The 12,209-nt window shown below is 38.2% G+C and overlaps 1 protein-coding gene across 6 annotated transcripts in view; it reads right to left on the bottom strand.

Moving 5' to 3' along the window:
• The window catches only part of TRPS1 (transcriptional repressor GATA binding 1), a 266,383-nt gene that overhangs the window by 170,424 nt on the left and 83,750 nt on the right, over window positions 1-12,209 (bottom strand). For 5 of the 6 annotated variants that reach the window (XM_007426703.4, XM_088149034.1, XM_088149033.1 and 2 more), the window contains one exon: window positions 1,255-2,384. In XM_007426703.4, the coding sequence (XP_007426765.1) occupies window positions 1,255-2,384 (1,130 nt within the window). The remainder of the gene's footprint in view (window positions 1-1,254; window positions 2,385-12,209) is intronic. The other variant, XM_007426707.4, reaches the window with a different exon arrangement.

Below are 12,209 nucleotides of genomic sequence, written 5' to 3'. Positions count from 1 at the left end.
CAACATTGGCTATTGGATAAGAGTTCTACACCACAGTCATATCCTACAGTCTTTAGTTTATATACAGTTGAAGAATATAGGACATTTTGCTCTGGTGTGGAATGGCAAACAGACGTTGTGCCAGACCTTCCACTAGATTTCAACCAAAAATGCATATATGTTATGTTGGTGACATTCCTAAAGAGCTCCATCAGGGCCTTTATACTGGATGGATTCCCATTGCCCGCCTCCTGGCAGCCTTGCTGTTTGCTGCCATTGCCTTGTATCCTTCCTATCAACAAGCAAAATCTTTTCCTCTTCTTCCTCCCTGCAATGATCTAGCCATGGCTCCCCATAGTATCCCTACTTCTCTGAGAGCCTCCCCCCAATTGTAGACTCCATATTGCATAGTCCAGCTCTATCAACATCACTAAATCTCCATTCAAGATCAGCTGAAGGTTGGCTTCAGTGTCATCCAAACGTAAGAGTTATGTCTTACCGTATAAATAAATATAAACTAGGCTCACCGACCAGATTGCTTTACGGTTTATGGTTCCTAGTTAATTCTCTAACTCTGGCTTATGTTTCTGTAGAAATGCAGCTAGTATCATTGGCTTCACTTCTGCATTTTTGGAATCACAAAAACTTGGTTGTTTCTAAGGTGTGGAATATTTTTGCCCACAGTATATATTTTAGATTGCTGAGGGATGAAAAGACATGAGATTAAATCTGTAATGCCAAGGTTTCATGTATATAAGGACCTGAATCTGTGACACATTATGCCCCTTTACTGTCAAGTTTTTAAGAAAGTCCACAAGACCCATTTATTTATACAAGTCTGTCCTAGGACCTCCAGTTGCATTTTGTGAGCATTTATTGTTGTTTTAATGTTTTAAATAAATATATTGTCTCCTTTTGTAAAGTAAAGGGTCTTACAAAGGCTCTTGCCTTGCAGACAGAATAAAATGCTTAAAATAAAAATAAACAAATAATAAATTCTAAACACACATGGCAATATAAATAAAGCTTTGCGTCAGGTAATATCCCCACTGGGCATTCTTGGATTGGGACTGCATTACTGCCGATGCTCAGCAGCATGGCCTTTATTTGGCGTCTGCCTAAATTCTCATTCCTCAATTATACAAAGGGGATGGATGTTTGGGTGAACACTTGAACTTTCCTCACTGTAGGCCAGACTCACCCTATGAACCTGGAGGATGTTAAGAAATGCACATGTGCTCTCATACACAAACATGCCCACACACAGACTTTTACCTGTAGTGTCGAGAAATCTCCTCCTCTACCTGAGTGACAAAGTCACATTTGGTACACGAGTGTTCTTTGCTTTCTTTGACAGTCAGTGGTCCATCCCCCCCTTGCAGGGCATTTGCTTCTTGCTTGACTTCAGACACCTGGGCTTCGTGTGTGGTTTCATAGTGAAGCAGGAGAACGTCTACATCAGGGGTGGAGAAAGAGCACTGGTGACACTGATGCTTGACTCTGGTGCCTCCTGGCCTCCCAGGGGACAAGTGCAAGAGCAAGAGAGCACAATGGGAACAATTACTTTTCCTGCAAGCAAAAGGATAAGTAATTTCTCCAAGGTGCTTTTCTGGACTACAGAGGCCTCGGGGACAAAACTGACAGTGCTTAATAGTACATTTATGAATGTTGTGTAGCTGCTGATAATGACGAAGAAGAGGCCCCACCACTATTACGTTTGGGCCATGGCTCTTAGAGTACCTAAAATCACAAAACTGACAATTGTAGCTTGTCACCACGTGGTCCTCCACTCCTGAGCTGGAAAAGTCTTTCTTTTTGGCCACGCTAGAGCCCTTCTCGCTCTTTGTCGCTAACTCTCCGTCTGCATTTTTGGTTACGTCATTGTGATTAATGACTGACCCCCTCGAGATCTTGTCATTCCGATCTGGGTGAGGGCCCCCTGCCTGGCTCCCCCCATGGTGCTTGCTGTAATGTTCTAACAGTTTGAGTGAGCTGGAGGATTCACAACTAAAGCTGCAGAATTTGCACCAGTAGTAACTGGAGGCATCCGTACCGTTTTGTCTTGAGGATTCAAGAGGCTTGATGGGCACCGAATAGCCAACTGGAGTGTCATCTCCACATCTGATGGTGATCTTGTCCTGCCACTTTCCCAAATCTCCAATCTCACCCGATCGAACAGTAGGACTGGACTTGTTCGAGTTTCTGTCTGTGGCTTTGCTGCCTTCAGAGACAGAAAGGGAGGACTTGATCTTGTTTGGATGAGTCTGCAAGAAGTGCTGTTCCAACTCAGTTGAAGAATTGCCCATGTAGGTGAAATTGCAGAACTTGCAGCGGAAATATTTGGTGTTCCCTTGGCAATCAGGAGTTTTGCGTCCAATGCCAATAAAGGTCCCACCTAAGGTTACCTGCAGAACATGAAAAGGAGAACAATTAGGTGGTATAGGACTTTCTGTTCCTTATACAGGGATATAAAACAAAGTAATCAAAAGAAAAGTAAGAATGGTAATCTGGGAAACTGAACAATAGCAGTCTTTATCTTTCAGTCCCTAAATACATTCTTATCATTTAATAGGCAAATTATTAAATTTGTAGGGAATAACAGTTGCAGAAAAAGAAGCCAGTCTTAGGGAAAACTCAAATCTGAATACTGTCTTCCTGCAAGTGCTTCAGGTACTTTGGGGGGGGGCAGGGGGCAAGGGGAGGAAGCAATGAAATTGAAACATAGTAACTTCTGGAAGCTCAGATCAACTAAAAAAACAAAAACAAAAAACCATGAATATAAGAAATGGAAAATGCTAGCAGTCAACAAGATACATAGCTAAAAAAGTAACCAGCCAAGAAACTAGAAAAATCAGAAGCTTTACGTTCATTTGCAGCAAGGTGGGAAAAGACTACACATGAACCTGGCAGATCCATTGCTCATATTTTTCTTTTTTCCTGCACAAGAAATATAGTCAGTGCTGAACCTGCGCTCCTGCAGTTAGATTGAAAACTCTACAAAATAGTCCTGAAAAAGCCATTTTCCCCAATGCATTATGAAAACACAGTGTCTTGCCCATTGATTGCTAAAACAAGAGGATGTAGTTGCATTTTCCATTCAACACATAAAAGTCAAAGAAGTGGCTTGAATCACTACTGACACTTTGGCAAAAGCTAACTTTGGTTTGTGCTATGTTAAGGGCAACAAGTTGAAACTAATTTTAACCTATCGGGAGAGAAACATTGCACAGTGCATTTTCAAACACTAATTTTCTCCATGTAGCTGTTCCTCAAGAAAGAGCCTCAATTTAGCAAAATATAGAAAGACCACAAAAAGCAAGGGACAGGGCTCATGATGTAACAAACACATTTTTTGGAAGGAGGAAAACTTAGACTCACAAAGCAAATGGTCCAGCCCTTCCTGTGAGGGTGTCACACTTGTCTTGTGATGTTGGAACAACTCTCCTGCATCCGGGCATCTGGGTTGCCATTCTCCAACATTTATTAAACAGAAAATCTATTCTCATGAACAGGAAAATACTCACCAAAGAATAATAGTAATTCTTGAAAGCCACAGGTGGAGATGAGAACATGGAGTGTGTGAATGGAAGATAAAAGAAAGAAACTACCTGAAAATTTCCTAATAGTTAAAATATCATCATGTATTTACTTCTTGGTCTGAGATTGTGAAGAGGGTTTTCAAATTCTTCACACACAAGCACACACACACACGCACTTGACAAAATTAATCTTTGAAGAAACAGTGCATATGGGACTCCAATTTCCTTCTTAATATAAGTACAGATCCCTGAGGCTGGGATCCAACAATTGCACCTCTTTAGATTTTTCTCTGTTTCCGAAAAGACATTCCATAACGGAAGAACAGGTTTTCATTCTCCCTACTGCAAAGTAAATTACTGCTTTTCTGGGCATTTCTCTCATAATGCATTAGGCAAATCACCCTTTGCTTTGGCAGCTGCACCTCAAACAAACCATGTGATCACTGTTCATTTTGGAATGAAACCATATGGAATGATTCAAATACATAAAGAACATGCAATGTAAACATTTTTAAATGCATATAATATAAACACCTTTTACCCATTTAGCTAGAGAAAAGATGGCACTTTCACTTATACCACAAAACTAAACATGGCCCAACTAGTGAGTAGAGAAATTGATAAATGACACTATAAAAAGAATTGGGTTTGGCCCACTCTTTTAAGTAAACATGATTTCAAATAAACTGGGATTTTTCTCCACTATGAAGTTAATAAAGGCATCTTTAATAATATCCAACAACACTGGAAATGAAACAAGTTAGGTTTAATAGGATTGTCCTCTTAAAAACTGAATGCTAACACTAAACATATCAAATAATTTCTAGCACTGAAACATTTACTGGATGACTTCTTAAAATATTCCCACCCAAGGCTATGCAACCAGTTATAAGGCAGATTCAATCACTTAACATGGCAAATCCTCTGTATTAACGTACTGAAAATTAATGTGATGGTTTTGCATCTTGCTCTGTACAAACACTGTTTTTTAAATTATTTTATTCATTATTTAAATTTATTATAGCCACCCAACTCCAAGGGACTCTGGGCAGTATATAAAACTGGAACAGCCAAATGGCCTAGGTACATTATTAATCTAAACAAGATACTAGGAATTTTGTAGGGTAAAATTTAAAAAAAAAGTCTGTAACTGACAGCTAAAAATTCCAAGGGCAGAATATTACTATAAATGTTGGTCTGGGATAACTTGAGATGACTCACTTATGTTGTTATCTAAGACTTTCAAAGGTAGAAATTAGTATTAGTTAACGTATCACAATCTAAAGGACATTCACATTATTGTTTCATCAATCTCAGTGGACAGGGAATGCTAAGATGTTTGCTGACCAAACAAAACTATCCAAGATTGCTCCTGCTTCATCAAGGCCCATCAATTATTGTTCTTGGTCCCCATCCACAGGCCTCTTTGCTCAGTGTCTATGAACATGAATGGGTCCTTCAGACTATGGACTTGCACAAAAAACAAGCTATTGTATATAAACAGGGAGCAAACCCCACACTCACTCACACTGAAGATGTTACCTAGTTGGGTAATGAAACATCTGCAAGCAAGCAAACAGCCAAGCTCAAGAACACCAAGGATTCCACAATTCAACCCTGAGCTACATATAGTCTCTTCTACTGAAAGAAGAATATACGAAAAGCTTGCATCTTCCAATCCATCCTATCCTCCAAGTCATCTATTTATGAATTATAAGCACAATACAATCCTTTTGGAAGCTAGCTGGAGAAGCAAATGAAATAAGGAGGGGAATATAGTTGAGAGCATGAGAGAATTAGCTCTTTAGAAATGTCATTATAAAGGGACCACCCACTAGAAAGGTAGAAGCATTTGAATGATGCTGGGAATGAGATGATTTTTTTGAGGAAAAACCAGACAATCTATGCCAGGGAAAGACATGGAAGAAGGATATATAAATACTGGGCTGCATAGTTATGATACTGGCATCAACAGGAAAACTGGCATATTTTATGGAAATGTGGGCATTCTGAGGAATGAAGTAAACCAGCTGACCAGATTTCTGTGTTTAAGTTAGTATGGCCTTTTTCTTGCATCTCATGACAGAGCAGAGAATGAAGAAATGTGAGCGGTATAAAGATAGCCAGGCTGAAAGACTATGGCTCTCCTCTCCAAGAATTCCTGGGAACTATCTTTGTAAGGGTATAAGAACACTATCCGAATTCCCAGGATATCAGGGGTAGAAATAGGAACAGAATACTGTAATAACTTAAGTTCTTTAAAATTGGTTGAAGATAGTTCATGCAAATCTTGCCCAAGTGGTAACAGCAGCAGCTGACTCTTCTAGATGGTGGTCTAGAAAAGAAACCTCTAAGCCACAAGCCAAACTACTACGGACATTCTGTGAGTTCTGCATTTTCCTTCAAATGACTGGGACTTCTGTTAGCTAGTTTATTTGTACAGTCTCTGATCCACTGAAGAATAAAGTATGCCATGTAAAAATGTTTGCTTAAACACAAGCCACATTTAACAGTATATGTATAAAAATATAAAAGGAAATATAGAAGTTCAATATACTTCTATAGATCTATGCTTCAGCAAATTGCAGATAATTTACTAAATCTTCTTAGTGCCCTGCAGCTTTCCACCACACCACCACCAGAGACCATGCATTGGGCAACCTGTCCACCAGGAGAATTTGAATTCTTCTCATTCTCTCTCTCTCTCAACCAATATCAGGTACAGACACTTAAACTGTACCTGAAGTTGTAACATATTGTACAAACATATTGTATAGGAAACTGATCTTCACCAATGACAGACAACTGCCCACCCTACTATTCAACCTTGATTTTGTACTGTTACCCAACATTAAATATAGCCAACCTTGTATCCTACAAATGTTTCCATCCAATGTGGAAAGGTCAGAGAATATTTTTATTGTTTAATTTTATTTGTCAAATTTATAATGCCCATCTCACCTGAAGTGACTCTGGGAAGTGTACAATAAAACTGGCAGTTAAAACATTCTATAAAAATCAGTTAAAAACAATACATATAAATAAAGCAAGATCATGAGAGGGAAGATATTGCATATAATACAGCCAGCACGCAGGCTACCTATTGCTAGGGGATCCCCAGGCTTGCTGAAAAGGACAAGTTTCAAGGGTATTCCAGAAGGTCACAAGGGTTAGGGCTAACCTCACCTCAGGAGGGATGATGTTCCAGAGGGTGGGTGCCATAGCAGAAAAGGCTCGCCTCCTAGGTCCCGTCAGATGGAACTCACTTGCAGATGGGACCCGCAACATGCCTTCCTGCTGGACCTGATGGGATGGGTAAATGTAATTGGGAAAAGGTTGTGCTGGAACAGAATTATGAAGGCCCGGCTCAGGGAGATAAGCATTTTCTTAGCTCACCGCAGGAGTGTGGGAACTACAAGAGGATGAGACTGGCACCTCTCTAAGGAATTCACACTGTTGTGGCTGGCTGACTTGGGACCTGGCGTTTCAGTCTGGGAAGATTCTTGCCAGAGGTTGTAGCTAATAAACATAGCTGCACTGATTTGGCATTATCTCTTGGAGTTCCTTGGGCTAGGCCTGACAGACATGATCTCTCAGATAAACTGGCCCCATGCCATGTAAGGCTTTAAAGATCAAAAACAGCACCTTAAATTGGACCCAGAAGCAAATATGGCCCACATTATTGGGAATGCAAAGAAAGTAGCCAGCATCTGCACATCTAGAAGCTTCCCAGCGTGCTAGAACTACAGTTCCCTGAATGCAACAATGCTGGCTAAGAATTATATCCCTATCCAACCTAATTATAATATAGTTATAATATTTGCTATATATACAATAACACAGTACAACAGGTATGGGAGGGCTTTAATCTAGTCCCAAGATAAAAGACAGGTGACATTTTTTAATTACTGTATCTACACCTAACAATTAAGTGGGAGGCTCCAAGGATTAGATGATGCAAAGTGGACAAGGCTAAGATTTCTCTTCTTTCTTCTGGAGGGATTGGGATTTTATTTCTTTATTTAACAAAGACCTTAACTAGAGATTATCATACAGGTTTTTTTCCCCCCACTGTGATGGAATGACTCTGGGAAAGTCAAAGAAGAAAAAGGGCCATTGCAAAAGAAACACTCAGCCAAGGGAGAGGGGAAATATAAGAAAGAAGCTCAGAACATCTCCACCTCAATTTTGGTAGGTATAAATTGAGTGGAAGAATGGCTCTGAGATGCTTTCAAGATTCTGTTACATTACCCTACTAGCAACAATGAGCTTTCCGGGAATCTAAGCAGTTGTTTCCTCAACTTGCCATTCTCGCAGGGCTTGATAATTACTGATTTTTGACAACTGTGCTGCCAAAATTCAGTGACATATTTGGAGATGGCTTTGGGGGCCACAAATTAAAGGCCTTGGAGAGGCCTTTGTGTGTACCTGGATCATGAGTGGCAATCCCAGACCCTAAAGTATTGGAAAGAAAATGATTCTTCAGCACCAAAGTATCAATGTGTTTACCCTTCTTGGGATATTATTCCATGCTTTTGTGTTGCAACATTTGTGACCTCAGGACAGTTGAGCAGCAGATGAACATTCATGAGTGGATTTGCAGATAATTTGTAGATATATCATCAAGCTATAATTACCACCATTCGGTGTAGGTAAGAGTGCAAAAAAAAAAATCAAACTGCAAGAAAAATCTGTAGAGTTATCGAGGATATTCATTATGCTTTTTGAAGTCTTCCTTCAAAATAAGAAATTTTAAGGGGTTGGAAAATGTATCCTACTCTCAATAGCCTGGAAAAAAAAATCATAACTATCATAATAAAAACAACTGGAAGTATAAAAATTAATATAACCCTATTGCTGTCTTATAAGCATAGATATACACAGTACACTTGCAATTTTTTTACATGATTCTGAGTTCTGCTTTGTATGATAATTTTGGTCTGTACATTGTAGTGGATTATATTGTGATGGTTTCCTGTGGTTGCAATCTCAGAGGGTATTGTGGGTGTTTTGTGTGGGATTAGCTCATTGTACATCTATTCATCACACTGTGTTCAAAATTACATTCCTGATCAATGATGCCCAATTGTAACTTAAAGGAGACACTGACTGAAGCAATATTTATGTATTACATTTATATATAATTATTATATATTTATATGTTATGTTTTTCACTGAAAAGCCTCCTAAACATAGCAGCTAACCATCCACTATTTAGTCCATTATTCCCACAGCTGTTTTCAAGTGATTATATGCAATCAAGTAAGTGTCAACTCTTAGTGACCACATGGATAGATTTTCTCTAGGATGTTCTGTCCCCGACCTGGTCCTTCAGGTCTTCCAGTCACCTATCCAAAACCTTATCACCACAATAACTGAATCCATCCACCTTGGTGTTGGTCATATCTTTTTCTCTTTCCTTCCCCATTCTCAGTATTATAGACTTCTCCAGATTTCTAGGTATTGTCAATATCTATCCTACTTTTTCAAAATCCAACTTTTGCTTCTATAGAATGTCACAGAGAAAACCTACATGATTCTTATTTTTGTAAGTATAGACACTTCATGGTATCCTAATATCTTTTCAAGGCCTTCACTGCAAGTGCTAGCCTGTGGCATATTTCTTGACTGGTGGCTCCTTTATCATTGATAGTTGATCCCAAAAGGCAGAAGCTATCCACCACTTCAGTATCTTCATTATCAGTTCTAAGGCTGATTCCTGTCATTAGTTTAATCTTCTTTATATTTAATCTTAGTTCCCTTTTTTTCACTGTGCTTCTTGATTTTCAATATTAGAACTTGCAGTTCATTTGCAATTACAGCTATTAAAGTAGTAACATCAGCATAGTGTAGGTTTATTTTTGTTTCTTCTTCCTGTTTTAAAACCACACTCATCTTCTTCTAATCCATCTTCCTCAACGTATATTCAGAATATAGTTTGAATAAATAAGGGGAGAGTATACAGGTTTGTCTTTCTCCTTTGCAAACTGAAGCCAGTCTGTTTCGCTATGCTCCATATAGGCTGCAGTTTTCTGACCTACGTAAGGTTTCATATGAGGACAATGAGAAATTCAGGGATTCCCAGTTTCCTAAGTAGATTCCACAGCTTGACATGGTTGACACAATCAAATGCCTTTCTATAATGAATGAAACACATACTGACTTCTTGGTATTCTTTGGTTTTCCCTGCAATCCAGCATGCATCAGCAATAATGTCTCTTGTTCCTTGCCCTTTCTAAAAACTATTTGAACATCTGGCATCTCTCTTTCCATGTAGGGCTCTGAGTTGGATGATCCTAAGTATTATCTGCTAGCATGTAAAATTAAGGATATTGTATGATATCTGTTAAGTCTCCTTTCTTTAGCATTATTATGTAGACTGAACTTTTCCAATCTATTGGCCTCTGTATTGTTCTCCAAATTTGTTGACATAGTTTGATTAGAAGCTTTAAAGATTCTTCTTCTGTTGCTTGCCATATTTCTGTAGATATTCCGTTAAATGGCCCTCCAACTTGGTAATGACCAGTGTTGATCCAACTTAATCTTCTAGTACTAAAGAAGATTCTTGTAAAGAGGGAGCATCTTCTAAAGTATCTGAAATGTTCATACACCTCCAGTATCTTCCTCTTATCACTTCTGCCCAATATAGGTGCCTTAGCTTTAGCTTAATTACTGCCACTGTATATTTTTATGGGTGAGCTGAAGCCACTTAACATTTTGTAGCAGAATAAAAATGCCTTTCCTTTCTGACAACTCTTCAATGCTCATGAAAATATGTATATGCTTGCCAAAATAAAAAATAAAAATACTGCCCTCACTTAGTATCTTCAATATGCGGTCAAATCTGAATATCAGTGTTATACTATGATACCAACCAGTTCACTGAATGATTCCATATATGGTAGATGATCCATGTAAATAGTTTCAGAAAAAGAAATGACATCACCAAAGAAAATAAGTGAGATTAGCAAACAAAATTAAAATGTACAGTATCTAAATTATATGTAAAGAAAATCTGTATCACACCCATATTGCAGCTCTAATGTGTGCATCTTGTACATATACACACAATTTTAACTGCTTAATCCTCATCATTGGTCAAGGAAGGTCACTCATTAAAGTCCTATGTTACTAATATTCTAAAAATGCATTATGTTCTGTGTATGTATTCCTAGGTAAAAAACAATTCTGGATCACAATGGATTATTAGTTGTTGAGTTTGCATTTTATTCAACATAACAGAAATCATTGTTAAATAAAAAATAAAATGAAATAAATAAATAAAAAGTAATGGAAAAGTTGTTTTTCATACTTCATAAAATATACCTAAAGGATCATCAAGTAGATAGATGAACAGAAAACAGTAAGTCAATTTCTGTGTAAAGATATTTGAGAAGGACAAAGCACACATTAATGGAAAAAGTGCTTTCCCAATCAATCTGAGATGAATTTTTGCATTTGTTATACATGTATCTGCAGATCAGTATAAGGAAAAGGTTCATGTAAAGGATGGATATATAGGGAAAGGTATTTTGATTTAATCATGCATTCTCAGGAGATCAAAGAACTTTGATCAGCTAACCTCACACCATTTGAATTCAAATTTCATCATGCACTTATTTTTAACTTCCCAATCTAGTCTATAGTCCCAGGATTTCCTAGTGGTTTCCTATCCAACAACTAACTACATGTGATCTGGCTTAGCTTTCCCCAAATGGGTCAAAACCGGCTAGGTGCTGCCATCTGCTGTGACATATCATTAACCAACTCATCTCCTGTCGTACCTTTCTCATTATCTCATTTCACTAACTACCGTCATGCCTTCAAGTTTTTTAGACCACTCTGAACCTGTAGAAAACATAATTAATATTTAGAAACCCAAGTGATAGCTTTCCAAAAGTGGTCCAAGCAACAGGAATGACTAGTTGGATTAACTTGTCTAGTTATACCATAGTTGCTATACCTTAAAGTCAAACTCTGTATTCCTGCCAGTTTTCTTACTCATATGATTGGATTCAATGCTACACAAAGCAGGAACATCAGTAGTAATTTAATGAGTAACGCACAGCCATTCATCCTTTTGACATGGCATGTGACATCTTTTCCAAAAGTCTATCACTGAGCTATAGGAGAAGAGCCACAGTAAAGCTAAACTACTTTGTAAGATTCTCATGAAAAAAATAGCAAAGTTCTCAGAAATGGAAGTACTGTAAATTATAAGACAATCACCTTAGGAGAAGATAATATACAGAAACATCCATAATTTGGATTGGCTTCTAACATTTTTAAAAGCCTGTTCAAACATTCATTAGAGCTACCATAACCATTTCATGTCCATTGTACAGAATGACTTGATAGCAGCACATGGACCATCTGATTCTCTACAACTCTAGAGGATAATATAATCAGGAGCTTCTAAATCTAACAGGGCATCCTGCAAACAAATGTGAAAGGCTTTACTTGATAGTCCTACTCTACCATACAAGAATTCCCTATTCAATTGCTGGCTTTTCTAAGGAGGTTCAAAACAATTCTTGCCAGGACCTGAAGATCATGGAGTGTAGGACTGTCCATTGGGCTGATTCAATCAAATCAATCAATCAATATTTTATTATGGTCACAGACCAGAATTAGTGGGCTGATTCAGTGGAAAGCAGATTCCTGTGTCCTTGTGACATCAGTTTCCATTTG

This window comes from Python bivittatus, unplaced genomic scaffold (assembly GCF_059951505.1).
Source record: "Python bivittatus isolate LINGU-HERP-01145 unplaced genomic scaffold, Pbiv_v1 ctg000590_np1212, whole genome shotgun sequence".
In the NCBI taxonomy this organism is placed as follows: Eukaryota; Metazoa; Chordata; class Lepidosauria; order Squamata; family Pythonidae; genus Python; species Python bivittatus.
Note: the sequence above shows the minus strand (reverse complement) of the source record. Positions and strands in the feature narration are given on the sequence as shown.